Source organism: Callorhinus ursinus, unplaced genomic scaffold, assembly GCF_003265705.2.
Source record: "Callorhinus ursinus isolate GAN/ISIS: 27379988/994484 unplaced genomic scaffold, GSC_fseal_2.0 scaffold32, whole genome shotgun sequence".
NCBI lineage: Eukaryota > Metazoa > Chordata > Mammalia > Carnivora > Otariidae > Callorhinus > Callorhinus ursinus.
The window spans coordinates 6,906,650-6,929,841 of record NW_027397094.1 but is presented as its reverse complement, the minus strand read 5'-3'; the positions used below and the strand labels follow the sequence as shown (position 1 = coordinate 6,929,841).

The 23,192-nt window shown below is 50.1% G+C and overlaps 1 protein-coding gene across 2 annotated transcripts in view; it reads right to left on the bottom strand.

Moving 5' to 3' along the window:
- Positions 1 to 754: 754 nt before the first annotated feature.
- The window catches only part of PAPSS2 (3'-phosphoadenosine 5'-phosphosulfate synthase 2), a 67,546-nt gene continuing 45,108 nt past the window's right edge, over positions 755 to 23,192 (bottom strand). Inside the window, exons 4-13 of one of the 2 annotated variants that reach the window (XM_025850919.2) lie at positions 22,875 to 23,013; positions 22,185 to 22,303; positions 21,946 to 22,059; positions 20,176 to 20,287; positions 15,676 to 15,690; positions 11,036 to 11,241; positions 5,785 to 5,920; positions 4,299 to 4,567; positions 3,028 to 3,257; positions 755 to 2,541 (exon numbers count right to left, since the gene is read on the bottom strand). In XM_025850919.2, the coding sequence (XP_025706704.1) occupies positions 2,400 to 2,541; positions 3,028 to 3,257; positions 4,299 to 4,567; positions 5,785 to 5,920; positions 11,036 to 11,241; positions 15,676 to 15,690; positions 20,176 to 20,287; positions 21,946 to 22,059; positions 22,185 to 22,303; positions 22,875 to 23,013 (1,482 nt within the window). In that variant the 3' untranslated portion in view covers positions 755 to 2,399. The remainder of the gene's footprint in view (positions 2,542 to 3,027; positions 3,258 to 4,298; positions 4,568 to 5,784; positions 5,921 to 11,035; positions 11,242 to 15,675; positions 15,691 to 20,175; positions 20,288 to 21,945; positions 22,060 to 22,184; positions 22,304 to 22,874; positions 23,014 to 23,192) is intronic. The other variant, XM_025850920.2, reaches the window with a different exon arrangement.

Sequence of the window (23,192 nt, the reverse complement as noted above, 5' to 3'; positions counted from 1 at the left end):
CGTGCAAGGAAGACAGGCTGGAGAGAAATCCTGGGGCCTGAGCGCTGGTACTTTTGCCAAGGTCTGCCATCGTCAGACCCAGCGACGTCCAGGGGCCTTTCCGGGCTTTGTTCTCCCTGCCCTGAGGGTCTGGCATCCCCCCTGGGCACCCCTTGTGTGTGTCGTGTCCTCACACGTCTTGCCCTGCTTGGTCCCGCTAATGGTCACTTGGAAGGAGCGAGCGAGCGAGGCCCTGGGCGAGAAGCGGGCTGTTTGCCCGATGAGGAGCAGCGGCAGGGCGTGCAGGAAGCCTTCAGGACCGCAGGAAGGCGGCCGGGGGGGGGGGGGGGGGGGGGGGGGAGCACAGCCCCAGACTGCCAGGTGCCCGCAGGCCACAGGAAGTAGGGGTGGAAACAGGTACCCAGCTCAAGACAAAGGAGCCCGGGGCTGAGGTTGGCGGTGGCGTGGGAGCGGATGGAAAACAAGGCAACAGCAAAACCCCGCTCCCAGCCCAGCTGGCGCACTCCCTGGGGGCACTTTGAGCAAAGGGAGCAAGGACGAAAGAGGTCAGACCCTCCCGCGGTGACATCCTCCTACGGTGAGCCCCCAAGCAGCCTCGCCCCCCTGAGCACATCAGGAGCCCTGCACATCTACGCCCACCGTGCGGTTGTTAAGTGACTCGGACACAGCCTCTTCATTGTGGTCAGAGGGTTGCTGTTCTTCCCAATTATACAGTCACAAAGCCCTCGGCAGTCCCATGGCCGACCCACACACGGTCACAGGCAGAAAGGACTCCGCGTCCATTTTGAGAAATTTATTAAAACAAAAACAAGCGTCACTTGTACATAGAAATAGTCATTTGCACTAAGTATTATTAAGAGCAGAAAAGCAGTTTTAAATATATCTTAAAAATCACAAAATATATTGATTAAGGCACTACATTCCATCCCATGTTTTCAATAAATACACTGTTCTTTAAAAAGGCAGTACTGCGTACCTCTGATTAAATCAACATAGGCACTATACTAGTCAAGGCAGATACACTTTGCTGTGGCCACTGTGTGTAATTTACTCTCAGAAGAACTTTCAGTAGCTAAGATGAGCATTTTCTTGGAAAAAATAAAAAAAAAAAATCACAGTTTTCTCTTTCCAGTTTAAGTCTCTTCCAGAGAGACCTAGCTACAAAAGGTGCGGTTTCTTCATATATTCTCTAGCAACAAGGAATTAGGTATAAAGATCACCTCCCAAGAAGTAAAGCCATCAGAGGTTAGATGTCTCAGCACAGCATGAGTCTTTGGAAGAGTATTTTCTCCAGCTGCACTAAGATCCGCTGGGTTTAGAAAACCCTGGACTTCCTGGCATCCAAGAAGACTGCGTCCTAAGTGCCTTCTGTGCAAGGAGCTTTTCTGCTAAGCAACTGAGGCGGGCCAGAGGCAGCCCCTGTGTCGTACAGGGTAGACGGAGCCCCAGCCTGCAGGTCAAGCGGCGGCAGGCCCGTCGGGTGTCACCAGTACTTTCTAACGATGCCAACTGTGAGAGTTTGTGACCGTGCTCGGGCGCTCCCGAAGCAGGCGCTGGGCATCGTGGGGTGGGGACCCCTGGGAGACAGAAGGCCTTCTGGGGTCTTTTCCCCATTCCAGCAGCTCACTAGTCTGATGGTCTGCACTGGTTGGGCCCGAGCTGCTTCTCCCAGGACACAGTGACCACAGCAAAGAGGAGAAAAATTAACTTCCCACCACAAACAATGCCGGATCGTCTGAGCCGTGGGTGCCAGTCTGTTCCTCAAGGCGTCCTGTGTTCTCCGACTGAAAAATCACCGTTGACCTGCGGTTCTCTTCACACAAGGGCGGTAAGGCCGCCCTCCTTTCTTAGATAACCTAAACTTTCTCGGCCGAACTCGGTCGCATGGATCCGAGGTGTGGCTTGGGGCCCTTAGCAGATGGGGCGGGAGGCAGGAGGTGAGGCAGCGGGAAGCTTCACGCGAGCCCCACCTCGTTTGGGGGTGAGAAATCCCCCCCCAGGCCAGTTGTACAGAAGAGGTTGCTCAGTCTGGTTCCCGTTACTGCGGGGACCTTGGGCAAGACTTAAGCTGGAAAATACACTTCACCCCTTGGCCAGTAAACTTAAGACACACAGTCAAAGCGTTCACAAACCCGGGACCTACGTAGTCAGATGCAGTAGAGAACACAATTTCATTCTGAAATAACAGTACTGCGTGCACCTGCTAGGAGGTGGCCTTCATTCGGACTTTCTTTTACATATTATTGAGGTTGACTTTAAATTATAGACACAAGTTTTACCCCATTATAAAACATGGAAATCAGTCACTGAGAAGCAATCATGTACAAAGCATCTAATCACAAAAATAGGAAAGAGAACCCAAGAGCACTTCGAGAAGAAACTCTGGAGCCGGAGGGCACTTAGTTGTTCTTCTCCAGGGACCGGTAATAGTCTGTCAGGACTTCCCACGCTGCGGGCGCCATGAAGCCGTCTGGGGGGTTCGCTCCTTCCCGGGCCAGCTTTCTCATTCGTGTCCCCGAGATGAAGTCAAACTCGTCGTGCCTGTCACGGGGCAGCCACACAGAGCTCAGAGCGGGGACGTCACCCCGCCCCCAGAGAGGCCTGCCTGAGGTGACGAGGCTCAGACCCTATCTTCTCCTTCGCCGCGGGGAGTGGGCAGTTCACTAACTCCTGAGTAAAGGAACTTGCAGCAGAAGGGGGCGTGACGGCGGGCGTGACGGCGGGCGTGACGGCAGCCACACGCTCCACGCCGCCTGGGTGCCTGCTCTGTCCGCGGGCATGCCCCCTGCTGCTACGCTGGCTTCCTGTCCCTTAACACCTGCTCAAGGAAGACTTGTTGAAAGAGAGCTACTGACGGACCATCCGCTGACATGCAAGGGGCCGTGCTACACTTCAGGGGGGGCACGGAACATGTAAGACCAGGTCTCGGCCTTCTAGGGACCTCTCATCCCACCGGGAGCATGTGGAGATGCCCCTCCACAGACGGTGTACAGGCGGTGATCAAAGAATCTTCCTCTGGAAACCTACCTTGCCGGGTCATAGAAGTCCATGGCTTTTTTGGCTTTGTTGTAGGCAGCTACGCGGAATGGAATGATTTCCACCGAGGTCAGGCCCGGGGCCATGCTCAAGACCTTGCCTCCGTGAGTGGGTTCGTACAGGTCTTTCTTGGTCTCAGGGTGGGGCATGCCCGCAGGGTCCCGGCCCACGATGTAGAAATTGACCCCTGCAATCATCCGGGACCGACAGTGCCACTGGACCTAGGAAACATCACGCAAGGGAGATGCGGGTCACCGCTGGCCAGCTCGGGGGTCCCCGTTTACAGAGACGCCTCTGTTCTGCTTTAAAAGTAATCCAGGATCGACCGATAGCTGGAGGACGTCAGTGGAGTGTCCGAGACCCCGTGCTCTTCACGCTCGCTCCACCACGGAGGGCAGTAGGAGCTCTAGACACGAACTCCCCCCACCTCACCCCAGCTTCCTAGAACCCGAGGTTCTGTCTCCTAGTCACCCCTCCAGACAGGCACATGGACCAGAAGCACTCAGACATGTGAATTTTACTTTCTAGTCCCTCCCTATTCGGAATAGATCACAGTTTCAAGGAAATTACAAATTCCAACATGTCTGATTACCCGACTGCCAATAATGAGCGGATTATACGAAGACACTGATTCTAGTTCAACACGACACTGGCATTTCAAAATGAATGACCCCGTCTGAAGCTCAGCGAGAAACACAGAGGATGAGGGGGCCTGGCGCTGCGGTCTGCTTGAAGAGAATTCATTTCCGAAACACTGTTTGGGGTACCCCCAAAGCGCTGGGACCCTTCCAACTGATCACGCTTCCCACACACTTGGAGCCACGGGACGGAGAGCATCCGTTTGGCGGGCTCGTTGTGCTATGACAAAAGGGGGGGACACCGAGCTTTTAGAGACGAATGCTCCCTTCCAAGGGCGCTCACGGGCGTGTGTGGTGAACCAGGCAGAGTGACCGAAACTTCGGGACCTGAGTGTGAGGCGCAACACGGTCTGCCCTACAGCCTCAGTCAAGCCGCATTACCCTCCTTGCTCACACGTCAGCTCCACGTTCCCAAAGGCAGTGCGTGACGGGTCTGAGGCGGTGTTTCTGGCGTTCTTACGAATACGAAATGGAAACAGAATGAAGCTGGATAAAGAAGAGAGACTGGAAGCTTCCAGAATCTGCTCATGAGAGAAAAGGAGCGCAGAGACTCCCTGGCTCCTCTTAAGTAAAGCCTGAGCCCCCATTTCCGAGGCCCCCAGCCCGGCGCAGGGAACCGCTCACCTCTGTGGGGCCAGCGTACAGCATCGGGGAGGGGAAGATGGCAACGATGGTTGACTTGGGGTCCAGGACCCCTTCTTCCAGCACCGCCGCGTGCTGCTTCATCCGCCACGCCAGGGGCACGTCGTCGTCCTTGGTCCAGCCCCCCAGAGGGTGCAGCAGGAGCACGGGCTGCTTGTAGCCCCGCGCCAGCAGCCTGCGGCGGGTGTCCTGCATCAGCAGAGCGTGGCCGTTGTGGACGGGGTTGCGCAGCTGGAACGCGAACACCGCATCTGGGACAGGAGCATACAAAGGCCAAGCTGAACAAAATGCACGTTGTCGCTCGCCCGCAAGAACAAAAAAGGAAAGGCAGGGGGAGCTCCCCTCTGCTTGCTCGAATTGTTTAATAAAGCCAATTAGATCGTGAATTTTAAAAGAAAGGAAGGGGCGCCTGGCTGGCTCAGTCGGCAGATCATGGGACTCTTCATCTCGGGGTTGGGAGTTCGGGCCCCATAATGGGTATAGAGATGACTTAAAAATTTTTTAAAAATCTTGAAAGAAAGGAAACAGCTATGTTTGCTGTTCAGGGCACTCACTATGCCCACTTGCTTTCGAAAGTCATCTGGGGAGTCCACCTGGGTCCTTGCGGGTTACTTGGTTACTCCAGAGTCACCCACCAGACCGGACAGGACACCCAGGCAGGAAGCCCTAATCGGAGAGCCTGCCTCGGAAATGAAGGCATCTGTTACCAGGGCCTTTGCCACCAAGCACCACTCAGTCCCCATGTCACCCTCTGCTTCAGGCTCGCTCCCCAAGGGGGTGAGCAACGACCAGCACCATCTGGGGCCTGGGGAAAGTTTTAACAACCTAAAGACGTAAAAACATTATTTCACCTTCACTGTAAAAAAATCTTCAAAACTACTCCACTTAGTGACGGGCTCCTGAGAGGCTTCATTTCCTTCTAGTTATGAAGGAAATAAATATCCATCATGGAAATTGTGGGGAATCCAGAAAAGCCCCAGACAGGATATAAAAACCACCTATAATCCCACCATTACTTTTTCTCTCTCTTTTTCGAAATTTATAAAAGTGAAAATCTTCCCGCCCCTTGGTCTAACTCCCTCCCCAAGAGGCCCCTGTCACCTGCGGTTTGGGGCGCACGCCCCAGAGACTTCTGCCTCTAGACACAGAAGTAACTTAGGGTGTTAAGAACAATTACTGTATTTTGTTTTCCAAAATTACGCTGTAGAGATTGTTCTGCAATGTGTGCTTTTGCTGAAGAAATACACTTTGGGTATTTTTCGGTGTCCGTGCCTATTTTTAACTGCCGCACCCTATTCCAATATGTGGATGTACTTCAGCTCTAAACTGCTCCAGTCCGTAGCAGTACACACATCCATAGAGGCTTCCAGCTTTTTGAAACTATAAAGATGGCAGATTCCTGGTATCTCGAATTCTATAATCAGACGGTGGGGAGGACTGGCAAAGGCACACAAGGCAGTCTACGTACCGGCGTTCATTTCTTTACACTTCTGCTTGAGCTCCAGAGGCGTCAGCCGGTACTGGTCCAGCCCGTCATTCCACCGTATCCTCTCCAGCACCTGCAGGTCTCCACCCACCAGCCAATCCCCACTTTCCATCACCATCTAGAAAGACCATGAGTAAAGTTCTTGGAGATGAGTGTCGACTTCTAGTGTATCTGAAAACCATTTTCTCCTACACCAACCTTGGGTTAAGCCTGAAGAACCGCCTTCCATTCTTAAGCATTTCTAACACAGTATTTCTCAAACTTTTTGGTCTCAACCCTTTTATACTTTTTTTTTTTTGAGAGAGAGAGAGAGAGAGAGAGAGAGAGAGAGAGAGAGAGAGTGAGCAGGGGAGGGAGGGGCAGAGGGAGAGAAAGAATCTCAAACAGACTCCACACGCCCAGCGCTGAGCGGGGAGTCCGGCTCGGGGCTCGATCCCACGACCCTGAGATCATGACCTGAGCCAAAATCAAGAGTTGGACGCTCAACTGAGCCACCCAAGCTCCCCATCATCAAGAACATTCTTAACTGAAGCCGGCCCTGTTTTTACTGCAAGTGCTTGGGGTCGAGGGGACGACCCAAGTTGAGCCAGGCGTCTTGAGTCCAAGGGGCCAGGAGTTTCGCCCACGTTGCTCTGGCACGGGCAGTACAAGAGTCAGCCCAGTGAAGACAGCACAGGATGTCTCAGCATTACGAAGGAGTTTTGAGACTGGCGTTCTGTGGAAAGGCCTCGGGGACCCCCAGTGTCCTGCGAACCACCGCCAGCACATCCCTCATACAGCCTGATGTGTCTTAGACTGTCTTCAGTAAGGACCCAAAATAGAGAAGCCGGGGGAAATCAGGCAAGTTGTTTTCTACCGGTTCATTATTGCTGAGCACAGTTTCTAAGGAAACTCTGAAAAGAAACATCCTTCTTTGTTACCTCTAATTTGAAAACAAAAGAAAATGTCCAAAGAGCAGCAATATGTTGCCAAATCCACATCCAAGGCTAAGCACAGACTCAAGTAGCTAAAACCTTATTTTTCTCAAATCATCTTTGACAAGGGCGCCAGGACCACTCGATGGGGAACGAACAGTCTCTCTGGCAAACGGTGTTGAGAAAACTGGGTACCCACATTCAAAGAGAAAGAGCCTTATTTTATACCCTGTAAAAAAATTCACTCAGAATGGATTAAAGACCTAAATGTACAATCTAAAACTGTAAGATTCTTCAAAGAAAGCGCAGAGGTTACCGTTAACACCCTCACTCGTCAAGACCCAGTCTCTGCTGAAGTGACTTCGGGGGACAGTGAGGAACAGAAAATGCACACCGTGACAAGGAACCGCACGCTTCCTCTCGCAGCCTGTCTTTCCGGGTGGACCACACAGCCGGGGAGGCAGCCCTATGTCTGGGGAGGGGCCGGGGCAGGGGAGTCTGCGGGGGCGTGAGGACGGAGCCCAGCGATCCGGCCTGGGGCGCCCTCCTGGTACAGGACAAGGCCAAGCAGAGAGAAGGAAAGAGGGTTCGTGGCAGGTCGAGAGCCAACTCGTCACACAACACCATGTTCTGGTGCGGAATTTAAATTTGAACCTGACCTTCTAGGGTATTCTTAACGTAGGAGGGCAGAACACATTTTATCTAACGGTTTGTTAGTTCGATAGGTAACTTTTAAATATGGAATGTGGGCTTTCATTTGCCTTGGGCCCCACAAACGTGAAGGGTGAGCCCGGCGGGAGGGGTCGTCACAGCAACGGAAAGGAAAAACACGGCCGTGTGGGATGGAGGGAGGAAAATCACTTAATAAGAATACTGTCAAATCCCCGTACCTGTGCATTTGCTTTCTCCTCCTGGCCCAGAGGTGGGCGACGGATAAACTGTGGAGACAGCCCAAATCCCTAGGAGTGCAGTAACTCAGGCTGGACGCTAGGGGTCCACGCTATATTGTTCTGTTGGTGAAGGCGCCGTCTGTCCAGTTTGGTTCACAACTCAGCCTAAAAAATGTGCCTATCTGATGAACAACGCTGAACTATTTGCTTCTGGCATCTCTGAAATGGGGAGAGGCAAAGGGCATTTCTCTCCCCAAGATGGCCCAACTCTCCCCAGAACGGAGCTCTCGCTACTACGAGGAAGGCAGCTTCCGTGGCTCTGCCCCATTTCTCAGGTTTTGTTGGCCTAAGGGTCCCCAGCTCCTTCTGGGCCTCCTGCTAAAAGGCAGCCAGGGGGGCACCGCTGGAGAGAGTCTGCGGGCCTGGGCGCACAGACAGAAATGGGGGACGGGCTTCCGGCGAGTGGAAGGAAGTGTGAGAGGGCAACCGCGCTTGGAATCACAGGGAGGAGGAGGGGGGAGCTCAGACTCCAGCACGAAGACGGGGCGGCTGCGCTGAGGAGCCCCACAGACACAGCCTGGGGAGGAGGCGGGGTGCACGGGCTGGAGCGCGAGCCGCTGCTGAGTGTGGGGAGGCACACGGGTCGCAATGGGAAGGGGACGGGGAGTGGGCAGGAAACCGGGAGGAAGTGAGAAACGGCCGGTTCGGGGCAAGCAGGGTCACAACGAAAGGGTTCAGAGATGAGGATCAAGAGGCAGAAAACTGAGGCGGTCCCCGTGGAGAACATCCCTTCATGTCTGTGCTGTGCCTCCTGGTCTGGAGGTTCTGGGGCGACAAGGAAGGTGCAGAGGACAGGGCTTCACGCCTCGTTTGCAGACGAGAGAAGCGTCAGCGCTCAAGGGCGCACAGGCTCTGCCAGATGCCAAGACGCCACGCCCAGGACCCCCAAGCCAGGCTGCTCCTCCCACTGCACCTGCTGCCTCCCCGGAGCTCGGCCTGCAGCTCAGGCCCCACCCAGCGGCACGGCCCCTCCTCTCCCGAGCGGGCAGAAGGCTGAACAGGCGACAAACCTGGAGGAGCTGGGGCCGCACAAGGGCAAAGTGCTCTGGGAGCATAAAGAAGGCACCCCCTGTCACGCTTACAGGTCACGGAGAGAAAGGAGGTACAGGGTGGCAGCCCGGGGAAGTGGCAGGGGCGGGAGGAACAGTGTCTGGGTTGAGGGACCAGCACGTGCAGGAGCAGGAGAGGACAACACGCTGGCCCACTACGGAGCATGACCAGCCGGGGAAGGGTTGGGCGAGACGGACGAGGCTGGCCCGGAGTCAGGCAGGACACGGGGCGGGGGGGGGGGGGGGGTGCGGGGCGCAGGGCGGAATCGCCAGGACTCGGCGGCCCAGCGAACAGGGGAGGAGGAAGACGCCCAGGATTCGGCCGCAGCCAGATGGGGTGAGGCGCTTGCAGCTGGAGCCAGCCCGGAAAGAGCCCTGAATACTTCTCTAACGCCAGGATCCCAACCTTCACAGACTCACAGGGAGCGCTCAGCGCCAACCCCCAGAACTGACCCAGCCAAGTACTCCCAGGGCCACTGGAAATGCAACAAGGCCCACGGCCACTTTTGGAAGGGGTTACTTTGGGGGGGGGGCGGCGGGGGAAGAACACCTTTAAGTGTAAATTTCACTGTAAATTTCAAGGTGCTAAAAAAAGGGGCAGTGAAAAGTCCCTGCCCTGTAAACGGTGTGTAGTGTGTACGGTGCGTCCAGTGGACGCGCGTCACGCTCTGGGTGTGGTGTGTACGCTGAGTGCCTTCCTCTGTCAGGTTATCCATGGCCCATTTCTCGCCATTAGCTCACTGGGAATGTTTGCAGAGTCCCTCTAACGACCTCATTGGGACGGTCACTGACCAGATGACCAAGACCACGAGTCACAGCACCGTATTCCCTGGCTTCTATGAAAAATTCTGAGCTCCAACTGACGAAAAGATGAAAAGAAATTAAGTCTCGAGAGCTTCCTCAGGTGTTTCTTTTAGGGCTACCACAGTGGAGGTGGACAACGGGCCCCAAGAGGGGACATCTCTGGAACAGGGATGCAGGGTCACTCTTCCCCCTCCGGGTCACTGACAGAAGATCAGAACCCAACCCGAGACCATGAGGACCAGGGAGTAGATGAAACAGAGGCAGGATCAAGATGCTCAGCTACAAGGTGGATGATTGTGTCCATCAAATGAGAAGCTGCTTTGCTCATTCACCTCTTGTGTTCAGAGGCCTTGGAAAAGCCCTTCCTCCCTTGCAACATGTCACAACTGAAACAAACGAGACCAAACCAACATCTGCCCAACCAATTCCAGTAGGCTCACTCAAACATCTTTTGTAGGGGCGCAGGGCTGGAAGAGATCCTGGGGTTATTTTGAGTCTGGCCCCTCCTTTTATACGGCCTTTTAAAACTTTCAACCCTAATGTTCTCATGCTGGGCGAGGGATGGCTTTTGCATTCAATCTCACATACTTTCCTTTATGGGAAACGGACCACACCCAGCAATTCCATGAGACTCTCCACCCCCACCCGCACCAAGTAGAAGCTGTGAAGGAATCTGAGGAGGTTTAGCCTATTTTGCCTTTAGGCAGGATAGACTCAAAACAATCCTAATCAGATGAACGCATTTTTCAATCTTAAAATACCCACTGATGACAATGTGCTCTTTTTCTCTGGAGACTCTGCCACCGTCTGTGCTCTGCACTGATTTTTGTTTACTAAAAGGATGTCACTGACCACGAGGCATGCACTCTGAGTCTCTCTCCAGTGGTAGGTTGGACCCACGCTGGATGAAGGAATGCGTGCTTCCCCAGTGAATTTCCAAGATGGAGAGTGCCACAAGCTCTAGCTATGGCTCTGATTTCTGTCCTTTACTCAAGATGCCAGACTCAACTATCGCCCCAGTCCGGTTGTTTCCCATTTAGCGGAGGGAGCCAGCCATCACAGCATCTGAGGACTCGGTGACTCATTCAGAGCAGCTCCCAAACAGAAAAGACACTTCTCTGCCCCTATCTAAAGATCTCTGAAGGCAGAGCCTGCAAGACCTGCCCTAGAACTGCATTCCTCAGGGGGTGCCTGGGGGGCTCAGTTGGTGAAGGGTCTGACTCTTGACTTCAGCCAGGTCATGATCTCAGGGTCGTGGAATCAAGCTGCTCGTCGGGCTCCACGCTCAGCACAGAGTCCGCTTGAGTTTCTCTCCTTTTCCCTCTGCCCCTCCCCCTGCTCATGCTCTCTCTCGCTCGCTCTCTCTCTCTCTCTCTCTCTCTAATAAATTGATTTTAAAAAAAGAAATGCATTCCTCCATCTGACCCTGGTGTTTCTTTTAAGTCCTTCATGAAGGAATAAAAAGGAATGATTTTTGTCCTAAAGTGAAAGAGATCAAGAAAGCCCTTCCACTTACTTTGATATGGGGGTGTTTTGCACACATTGTCCCCCACACGCGGGAACAACGTTCCTCCTTTCTATGTTCGTAGAATTCAGGGTCTCGTAAGATAGCCACTCTCCGTCCGCCATGTGTCAGGACAAACTCACTGCTCCCCTCCAGCCGCGCCTTATCATCCGCAGAGACGGGCAGTACGATGGGGATGCTCATGTTGATTACTCCGTCTAGAGAAGGAACCACGTGATGAGTGAGCATGGGATGCAAGGTGTGCCCTCCTTGAAGCATGACTCAAATGTGCACAACGTCCATTCCAAACATTTCCTGCAAAGCCAACGAAGGCCTAAATCCTACACGGTTGTGTTGGCGGCACCAATTTCCTGAGAGTCTACAATAAGTCCTCGAGAGGCTTCTCAATGCAAGAGATGGGGCATTTGTGAAAAGTGGGCCGAGTTTCAAATCACGGAGGTGGCTTCAGTGAGTGATCTAATCTGGGGGATGAGAAGGGGGCATCTCCCTTCTGAGTTCCCTTTTGAAAGCTTGGTCCTGACCTCAACATACCAGAGAGTTTAAAATCTTTAAAAACCCGATTACACACAATGAAGGTTGGCCAAACAAAAGCCTCTAGTCTTTCTTGGAAACGAACCTTGTAACAACATTGGCCAGTCTCTTAGATTATCTCTTTAGGCTCTAACTGTGGTACCGACACACTGAATTGAAAAAGAAAAAAAAAAAAAAATCAGACAAGTAACACTAAGGAGTAGGGCCCCAAAGAAGGAGTCCTCCTGATGTTGTCTGTTTCCTGTGGTCCAGGCATGGCATCACCTTTAAATGGTATTGAAAAGACTTCTCTGGGATCACAGCCCTTGCGAGCTCAATTGCAATTGAGAACCATCAGTCAAAAAACACAGACGAGGTAAAACCATAGAAAGTGGATTTACTAGAGCTCACGCACTTACTGTGGGGAGTGAGCTCCTCTCCCCCTTAGGCTAAGTGTCTTACTTTAAAAGGAATTTAAGTAAACTGCCATTCTGGTTTCTCAGGATACAACACAACAAACTGGAGGGTATGGGATGTGCTGTTCAGAGATTTTCTCATCCCATCTTCAGCTACAACACATGCCTAGGACCCGCTTGACCTCAAAGGAAGAGGCAAGAGAATTACTTAAAAGCTGACCTAGAAACTGTGAGGGCTCATTTTATGTGTCTACTTGGCTAGGCCGCAGTGCCCAGATATTCAGTCAAACGTTGTTCTAGAGGTTTCTCTGAAGGTATTTTTAAGATGAGATGAACATCTGAAACAGTAGACTTGGGGTAGAGCAGAGTGTCTTCCATAAGGCGATAGGCCTCACAGACTCAGTCGAAGGACTCAACAGAAGACCGACTTTCCAGGAGGAAGAGGGAGCTCCGCCCACAGACTTAGAACTTGAGCTACAAGTCTTCCCTGGGTCTCTGGCCTGCCAGTCTACCCTGCGGATCTCGGACTTGCCAAGGCTCTGCAACTGTGTGAGCCAATTCCCTAAAATCAATCTCTCCCTCTCTATCTGTCCACCCTACCCTGTTTGTCTGGAGAACCCTGACTAATAAATCAAAAGTAGAGTCATGGGGGGGCTCCTCCTGTGTGGGGCCAACAACCCCTCAAGGGCACCATTATGTTAGAGCTGGGCTCGATAACTGGCAATAACTAGTGACAGTGATGTCACTTTGTAAAGCTTGTCTTTAACACATTTTTAAAAGTGAATATGAAGTTATTTGGGGTTTCTTAGAAGGACTTTTTAAAATGTTTTCTAGGGAAAATGGTTAAAAGATGTAGTTGTTTTTCAGTTTGGGGCTTCAAAGATTACAACTGGGCTTTCTGGAAACATCCAATTTCTTAATGAGGCCAGATACTGTAAAAGAAATGAGCCAGCTGTGTCCCCCCTTCTGCGGCGGCACCTGACGTCCACCAACTATGTCCGTTTCTCTGCTTTAGTCATACATGAGAAAACGGGGCACGCCGTCAGCGTACAACACTGAACAAGATTAGGGAGATCTGGGGGGATTCCCAAGTTCAAGACTCAGAAAGGAACGAGAGCACGTGAATAAGGAAAACATTCAACTCCACAGGAAACAAATGGGAGGAAATGTCCCACAGGTTAATGAAGTCTTTCAAACCTAAACTTCAAAATCCAATATTTGGAATGCCTCTCATGGGGTTAAAGATCTGAGATCTGAGTCAGCTATGAAACCCGTCTCCGGGCACATCACTTTGCACCTTCTACATACTCTCCAGAAGTTACTCGAGTGTAAAGAATGTCACAGGATAGAGATAGCAACTGCAGGGGACAGAGAAATCCTGTCAAAATCCTGTGATCCCCACCCACCCCCCCAGTGCCCCGGGGAGCCCTTGCAAACCACAAGTAAGGTATCTGCACAGGAAGTCATGGGTTTTGACATTCAAGTGACTTCTTTGTTTCAAAAGCTCAGGCATTCTGGGGGCTCAGTTCACCTTCTCTGGGCTCAGTTTCCCGACTTGAGAGATGGGGTAACGAATAATCCACACTTCCTGGGTTGCTGGGGGTGGGGGCGTACCGTACAGCCCTTTATCACGGGAGGTGTGTCATCAAAGATCATGAAACCCACCCCGAAGTCTAGCTGAGGAAAGGGGAGAGAGGCTAGCCAAGTGGAACGCCTTCAAGGGTGCTGATGATCTGACTAGAAAACCATGTGTTCTGTGGGTTACTGACCACACTGCTCACAGTGACCTGACCAAAATCAAGTAAAACCAAAATGCAAAGCCAACACCATTTTCCTGTGGCAGTTGCCTCCTTTGGTCTACTAGGTTCCTGCCCGAGGTAGCCTCGCACCCATGTTCCTCTTGGCCTTGAGGGAAACCCTGCCCTGGGGAAACAGCCCTTCCTGATGGGTGGTCAAGAGAGCCAATCTGGGGGGGGGGGGGGTGGGGGGGGGAGGCAGAGGAGTTCCACTGAGTAATGATGCCAACTGACTGCATCTACCCGGAGCTACAACTCCACACAGGACGAGCAGCTTGGCCTACCACCTCCCTCAACTCTTCCGCTGCGGGAACTCATCTGACAGTGTCACGTTCAGCTGAGGCATCCTCCATGGCTTTCAGCCCCGACTCGGGCTTTCAGCCTTTCCCACTGTGTGCCGCAGCTCTGGGGAAATCTGCCTTACAGCGGGCTGCCTCACTTTGCAGAAAAGCCTTGTGTGCTGAGTCCACGGTTGGTCCAACACACAACTTTTGCATAGGACTGTTCCGAAGCAAAAATGAAATCACATTTTATTGCTTAACTAGGCTTTTTTTTTTTTAGTTGCAGGACTAGAATTCAGTGATTCATCACTTATATACAACACCCCGTATCCATCATAGCAAGTGCCCCCCTTAATGCCCACCCCCACCCAGCCCATCCCCCACCCACCTCCCTCCAGCAACCCCCAGTTTGTTCTCTATCGTTAAGAGTCTCTTATGGTTTGCCTCTCTCTTTTTTTTCCCCCGTGTTCATTTGTTTTGTTTCTTAAATTCCACATTTGAGTGAAATCCCATGGTATTTGTCTTTCTTTGTCTGACTTCTTTCAATTAGGGTTATACTCTCTAGATCCATGCATGTCATTGCAAATGGCAAGATCTCATTCTTTTTTATGGCTAATATTCCATAATATATGATGTGGTATACACCACATCTTCTTTAGCCATTCCTCAGTCAGTGGACACTTGGGCTGCTTCCATAGTTTGGCTATTGCAGATAATGCCGCTTGAAACATCGGGGTGCATGTGCCCCTTTGAATCCGTACTTTTGTATTCTTTGGGTAAATACCTAATAGTGCAATTGCTAGGTCATAGGGTAGCTCTATTTTTAACTTTTTAAGGCACCTCCATACTGTTTTCCAAAGTGGTTGCACCAGCTTGCATTCCCACCAACAGTGCACGAGGGTTCCCCTTTCTCTACACCCTCGCCAACACCTGTCGTTTCTTGTGTTGTTGATTTTAGCCATTCTGACTGGTGTAGGGTGGTATCTCATCATGGCTTTGAGCTTAACTAGGCTTTTTAAAGGGAAACAACAATGATGGAAACAACACCAAAGATAAATGATACCTTCACAATTTTACCTTTCCATTACAGTCATAGCAACGTTATTTATTCTCAGTTCTATAACTATCAATCACTATAGCTTGAAATTAAATTCATGCATAATCACACCACAAAATATAATCATGCACAATCCAACCAGGTGCATCCATTCAAATTGCATCTAAAATTGATTTATCCCTTGATTAAAAATGTTTTATAAATGCAGTAGAAAAAAATCCTAGATTTGTGAATTAAATGAGGACCAGTAGAAGTAATTAGCGGAAAGGATCATAATTTTTTTTAAATCTCGGGGACAAAATGTACAACAATAATTTAGAAACAAGTTTACTTTTGTCAGCCAAATAGGACATTATAAACAACAGCTGCATCTGATCCAGAAATTTCCCGTTATTTGGACTCTGATCAACAGAAGAATGTAGCATTATTATTCTATTATAACTGATTGGATCATGAACTGTTAATTCCAACTGGATCATTTGGATTTTTTTAATTATGTTCTTAACCATTTCTAATTAATTTAACTATCTAATTATAATAATTCAACTACTTGGAAAGTTGAAGTACATACCAGGAAGGACCATGCCTAGAAAAATACAAACACAATTAAGAAACATGTTTTCAGCTTTCCACCAAAATAATCTTAAAGCAACAATGTCAAGGAACAGATTCCTATTACAAAATGTCACGCATATAACGTATAAATATACTGTGCTCTTTGCTACTGCTCTGAAGAATATATAACAGCAAAAGGCTTCTGAGACCAGAATTTGTACTGAATGATGTTCAGTGCAATCCAGAAGCATTACTCAGATATTATCTGTTTTGAAATAATTATAACACATGTCAGCAGCACCTCCAGCTGCAGCAAAAAGTGGTCTCTTACACAAATATGTCATGTTATAACTACTGTCCAATGGTTCCAAACCAGGCTCTGCTAGGTGTAATAGCAAACTATATGTAAAGGCTCTAGAACGTTCTAGAATCCCAGATGTTTAGAGGACATGAAAGTCTACCTAGCAGAGTAAGTACAAGAACTACAGCCAGGATAACTTGGATTTGAATCCAGGCTTCAAGTTGAGTTACTTAACCTGTCCAATACTTATTTACTCATATGAGCAATATATCTTCACAGTAGTGTTATCTGGATTAAATGTGATACCCTGTGTCAAACGCTGGGGTCAGAACACATTAGGTGCTGGATAAATGCTGGTGTTATCTATGGAAAGCCCTCAAGCCCCCCTTGGCAACTCAGAGCTGCGAAGGACTTGTCATCAAACGGTCAGGTCTCATGAGGTCGCCATGTCGTGACTCTCCTTGGAAGCCACCAGGCAAGAACATGAGCTCGAGGTTCCATTTTTTAACTTAGGTGAGATATTTATGACTGGAGGGTCTGTGACAGCCTCCAAACTAGATATCCACTGAGAAATAAAGTGATATAATAAACCAATGAAAGTAGATCCTTGAGCGATAGAGGGAGTAACCCCTGTTGTGTAAGCATCAGAAACACTTAAAAAAAAATTTTTTTTTTTTTTTTTTTTGCTTTTGGACTGAGTAGACTGAGTTTTTTTGTTTGTTTCTTTGCTTTGTTTTGCTTTTTAATTTAAGGGGAAATGTGAACCTTTGAAAAAATTAAAACCAACCAAGTATTTTTGGGAGACGTGGTCCAAATTAAAAAATATATATATTGCCTGCAGAATGCAGGTGATCACGAGATGTGCAATTGTTTGATGGCAGATGACGATGGCTACACGTCTGTGGCTCCAGAAATTTCAGATTTTCAGTCAGTGGTGACTCATGACTTTCATGAACTAATTAAAATTAAATGATATCCATATGAATGAGATCTTGTTCGACCTTCTGAGATACACATATATCACTTTTTGGAATTTAACTGTGTCTACACAGCCCAAAAGCCATCGAGGGGAGCTCTCCCCGGAGATTCATGGTGTGGTAAGAACTGTGTTAAGTGGCTTCCTCCAGACATGCTCAGGGCTGCTCTCCAGGTGCGAGGGAGGCCAAGCCCACCCCTTCCACAGCAGCAGCTCCATTTTCATCTGCTGTATACACTGCGTCAGAGTTCACGGACATAACAAATGATGTGGCTTAAAAAAAAAAAAAAAAAAAAAAGGCTAAGGGGCGCCTGGGGGGCTCAGTCGGTTGAGCATCTGACTCTTGGTTTCAGCTCAGGTCATGGTCTCAGGGCCATGGAATCGAGCCCTGTGTCGGGCTCTGTGCTCAGCGGGGAGTCGGCTTAAGCCTCTCCGGCCCTCTCCTTCTGCCCCTGCCCCCTGCTTGCTCGCTCTCAATAAATAAATAAAATCTTAAAAAAAAAAAAAAAAAAAAAGGCTTGACAACTACTGATATGGGGAGAAGAACCCACTGTACTTCCAGAAAACGGGCTGTACTGTCTGTCCCCGAAAGCTCACATCTGTCTTCATTAGCACTCTATCTCCAGCTGCTAGAACAAACCTTGGCATATGAGGACTCTCGATAAATATTTGTTGGCTGACGGATGAACATCTTATCTGCGCTACTTCCAGACTGATGTAACTATGGGGGAGCCTTCACGACTTTGACGTCTTTTCATGTATGGGGGGAGGGTGTTAATATAGGGAACATTTACTACTGGACCAGTTGTTCCTTAAACTTTCCTCATCCCCGTGGGGTAGGTTCTGGTATTAGCAGCCCCATTTTACGTATGAGGGAACTGAGGCCCGCAGAGTTAAGTAAGGTGCCCCAGGTTCATGGCAGATCACTAGCCCATGAACCCAGTTCGGCTCCACAGCTCACACTGTGCCCCACTATGATATTAGTGGTTGGTGGTCCTAAGCCCCACTGGTGGAGCCACCCCAGCAACCGCAGGAGAAGAAAGGCCCGGGTTCAGCTCACAGGGTTGTTCCCTCCCGTTCCCTGACGCTGTGGGAACCAGCAACTGCTAAAGAGTCCTCAGCTGGGGTTCGCGCAGAGCAGGGGGACGTCTGCCTTCCCACTTGACAGAGAGTCTGTGAGCTGCCACAGGCCTACGGGGTCCGAGGACAGTAGTGGCTGGAGTGAACGGGCAGGGGCTGCACCTCCGTGGGTGCAGAGAGCCACGCGCATGCACGCGGCAAGAGGCCCATGGCCGTGGGCCTGACTCGGGGGCACAGGAAACACCCCCTTGAGAACACCCACAAGCGCTTGGGTGTGAGTTTTCGGAAGAACTGGGATGTCTGCATGAGCAGGTAGGAATAGGGAGCTAGCGGGAGTCCAGTATTAATGGGGGAGTGACCTCCCTCAGCTCCGTGCTGCTGGGCTTCGGGGGCAAACACGTGGGGGGCCTGGGCAGGGAGGCCTGTACCAAGGGCTTCGTCCTTGGTAGCGAGGACCAAATAAGAAAAAGAAAACCGACGTGTTTTACAAACTGCAGAACACCATAAAATGAAATCAAAAGGGCGTGAGAGGGAGGGGGCGAGACGTGCCTCAATGATCCGGATAGATTATTATGGCATTCGCTGTCCTGCATCTTTCTGGATCACAGACTCCTTTAAGAATCTATCAAAAGCTAAGAACTCTCAACCCAGCAAAACACCCATTCTCCCCTTCGTAAACCACAAAGGATTTCTGCCTACTCTACGATGGTTTGTGTACCCCCACCCTGAAGTCCTAGACCCCGGGTGAAGGACCCCTGACTTCTTCCACAAGCACACCCAGCACCCCTGGCACTTTCCTTTATGGAGCAAGTCCTCGTCACAGGTGACAACGCTGTGTCTCTAACAGAGCCCTCACTTCCCATGTGGTTCGCTCATCTTTTAGCCACAGCTCTGGTTGGGATGCTCAGGGTCAACCTCTTGCCCGAGATTGGCTGCGGCATCCTGTGACATTTACTTAACACAGCCTGTGTCCCGTACGTGTCAGAATTAAGACATCAAAGTAAGTGTCAGCCTTCCTTGTACAGATGTCCTGACCTTCTAACTTCTATCCGAACGGACGCCAGGAGAGCAGCCCGGTAGGGAAAGCATTGGGCCAGAAGGCAGGAGATTGTGGTCTCTGGTCTTGGACCAGAGAAGCACTGAGGCTGGGATCAGCTTCCTCGTCTGTAAAGGGGGGTGATCATAGCTGCCTGATCAAAGCAAATCACGCCTGAGAAAATGCTCTGCAGATGGGCAAGTGCTGTACAGGTATGGTTATTATTGCTAAGGCAAGCCATAAGGGAACCAATTATATTTTGGAATGTTATTTTATCCCCCTAGGCAGAGTCACAAGCCCGGGCCATGAACATCTTTTCCCAAGAAAGACTATCTGCCTTGATCTTTCTTCCTAAAAGGTCTGAAGCCCTGCTCGGTGTCTCAGACTCGGTGTGTCGTCTCCCCCACCCCCCCCTCCACCCCCTCCCCGACCCGGCTCCCCCCACTAGCAGCCATTCCTCAGGGGCTTGAAACAGACAAGTTCCATTTGACAAGCTCAGGCCGTTCTGGGAAGGAAATGATCACAGAAGGGGCCGGAAGTTTTCTGAATAACACATGCTTCCGATCTGGACCAGATCAGCTCTCTCAAGTCATTTGGCCTGTGCCCAGAGGGCGGACTTAGCGCTGCCCCGGGAGGGTTTGGAGGATCCAGCGCATGGAAGGGCAGGAAGAGCATCCAGTGGCCCAGCGGCCCCGGGGGTGAGAGGGCCCCTGCGAGTCAGCCCCGTGCTCTAAGTTCACCCCTGCTGCCCCATGATGGTCCCAGCAGCTGGCAACCAACAGGCCCCCGATCGCCCTCTACTCTTGAGTATCCAGGCAAGTAGAGCGAAACAGACTTAACTTTCTCTTGGCTTTGTGTGCAAGTAAAACCTTCGATTTTCAGTTCCTTACTTTCAAATAGTCAATAATCCTTTGAGGATAACGCACCCCCCAAAAAAATCCTAAAAATGGAATTTATACATAATAGAATCAGACACACCATAAATCACCTAAGTATCTCCAGAGTGAGAGGTATGAACCAAGAATTAATACCAGGAATGAACACTTCTTGTTCCTGTGAATATTTCTGAGCACGATTTTTTTTCTTTAACAATGAAGAGTAAGAAACAAAAAAAAGCACGTACCGTCCAGCAGGGTATCAAAGTGTATGGCCTGCAAGTATTCCTTCTCTCGCATGAAACCCTTGAGGGGAGTGGCCCAGCCTTCGCTCAAAACTTGGACCCACTGAAGATCCAGCTGCAAAACACAAAAGCAGGTGAACATTTCCATAAGCTCTCTTTCCCAGCCATCTGGCCCCAGGGCAGACCTTTCTCATTCAGCTGGCAGAGGAATGAAGGCAGAACCTTTCATGTGTTAAGTGTTCCGTTTTGATGCCGACCCTCGATCAAGGGGCCAGATAAGCTTGAGCTAGAACTTTCCTACCCGAGAGTGGTGATCTAAAATTGAAGTGCAGAGAGCCTCATGATGGACAACTATGTTAACATCTGCTGTTCATGCTTTCCTTCCCCCCCCCCTCCAAAAATTCTGGGCGGGCTATATATTTTCACCAAATGTACTAGGTAGTTGACTGAAATTGGCAAATCATTGACTCGAAAAGTCTACAATTCTTAGCATGATACTGAAAGCCCTTCAAGCTCTGGCCCTTTGGGCTGATGTAGAGATTTCTACCTCCTCCCAGGCCCAACCTCCTCCCCACCTGAAGTTCCTATTCATCCTTTAAACCCCGAAGCATGGGTCACGGCTGTGCTGACCTTTCCTGCCATCCCTACAACCAAAACAATGCTGAGATTATTTGAAGGTCCTCTGTTCCCTGCAGCCCATTTTGTTATTGGAACTATCATTCCACACTGTAATTATAATTGTGTACTTCTCATGCTCCTGGAGCACTGGAGTACTCAGAATTTCTTCTGTAGGGTCAGGGGCTTCTGCTTATCTATTTGCCATGCCTTCTTCAAAGAGGTATGAATGAGCTGCAACAGGTTCCCAACTTACTCTGGTTTTAAGGTTTTTAAGGGATAAGATAAAGTTACCAATGAAGATCTGATCAGCTGGTAAGGACCAATAATACCCATACAACGCCAAAGGCATCTGCCGTGCACTTGGTGGGACTGCAGCCTACGCATTCCAGGAAGTAAAATCAGTGGGACCAAAGGGTCTACACCTTCTCCTGAGGCTGGACTCTGCCTCCTTAGGAAAGAATGGGATTTGCAGAGCACGGAAAGATTCCTATCACTTTAGATCAGGGTGGCTCTTTGTTTTCTCCAAATTCCTTCTTGATTGTCCAAAAAAACTCTTGAATTCTTTTTTTTTTTTAAAGATTTTTTTTTATTTATTTGAGAGACAGAGAGAATGAGAGAGAAAGCACATGAGATGGGGGGAGGGTCAGAGGGAGAAGCAGACTCCCCGCCGAGCGGGGAGCCCGATGCAGGACTCGATCCCGGGACTCCAGGATCATGACCTGAGCCGAGGGCCGTCGCTTAACCAACGGAGCCACCCAGGCGCCCTTCTTTTTTTTTTTTTTAAACTTGCATTCTGAACAAACTTTTCTCAGCAGCCACCAACAAATGGATACTGCCCAATGCCTGCACTTTGGCATAACTGAAGATATAATGACTACTATTTGATGCTGTCCTCTGCAAAACAGAAGTTACCTGCCCAGTCTGCCTCTGCCCCTGGCACTGACCAGCTACCTTGTGGCAGCTCTTGGTGAGAGATTTGCTTGGCAAGAGGTTTTTTTAAAAAAAAAAAAAAAAAAGCAAAAATGAAGTGTTTTTCTTTAGGGACGTTGCATTTCCCTTATCCATACCTTCCTTATTATCCCGAGTGATTGTAAACAGATTATAACGAATGGCGATGAAGCCTAATTCTCCCGGGGCCAGCCCGCACCGTCCTACCTTGGTAATCTCTAACGAAGGGAGAGCTTCGGCCTCAGCCTGGACCTGGTCAAGTTTGTTTTCTGGCACGAAGAGCTCATGGATGCCTTTCATGATCGTGTGGGGTACAATGTTCTGAAAGGAAGCAGAATTGGTAGCAATTTGAAATGAAAACTGTAACAAGAATGCTTTGGTAAATAAATGACCTATTGTGACTTTATGCAATTAAGAAAAACAAAAAAGCGCCCCGGTCCACCCACCTGCTCTTGCAGGAGCTCCACCACCTGCTGGACACAGTCACTCACTGAGGACAAGCTGGTCTTCAGCACACACTCGGGGGTCTCGGGTTTCTCATAATCAGAATCAATACCCGTGAACCCTGCAAATCAGGAGGGCGAAAATCACATCGGCACCAATGGGACAAGCCTGCTGAACAGTAGGGTTTAACCCGTGTTGGAATAACGCCTTACACTGAGAATTCAGGTTAGACCAGAAAAGGTCATCAGCTGTCCCTGACCTCTAGCCATAGGTAAATATATATCTGTATATATTTACCTAGCTTTATTTTCAACATAGAAAGCCCCCAAATTATCAACAAAATGTGGCTAGGACCAAGCCCTCTGCAGCTGACTAGAATCCAAAGGAAGACGAGAAGAAGAAAAAACTCTGGAACCCTCCCCTTAGACACACACTCATGGATAACACACTCATTTCAGGGACCTGAACTTGACGGCTTCCGGCTGAGGTGACAGTTCTCGCAAAACACCAGGCCCCGTGTTAATGGGCCCGTGGACATACTGAATATACTGTGGTTCGATAAAAAGTTGAGCGTGCTAGATGCAACCGTGGAAAACAGTTCTTGAGACTTCAGACAGGTTTCTGGAGACGGAGCACGAAGGCTCGAGAGCACAGGGTTGCCGGCAAAGGGGCCGCGGGGCTGGCGCTCCTACCTTTGATCTCCCCGGCTCGGGCTCGCCTGTAGAGGCCTTTCACGTCTCTACTTTCACAGATGTTTAGAGGTGCATCCACAAAGATTTCAAAGAACGGCAGTCCTGCCAATTCATGGATTTTGCGGGCATTCTCACGATCCTGCGGGGGGCGGGGGGACACATTCGAGAGGGTGAGCGAGAGGTTTCGCAATGGAATTCTTCATCATGAAACAACATGTGCTGTGGTGCTTGATAGCTTTGGGTTAACACGGCGTGGGGGCTCTGCAGAGGTGGCAGGGAATCGGTCCTTTAGAGAAAGCCCAGAAACGCCCCCCCCCC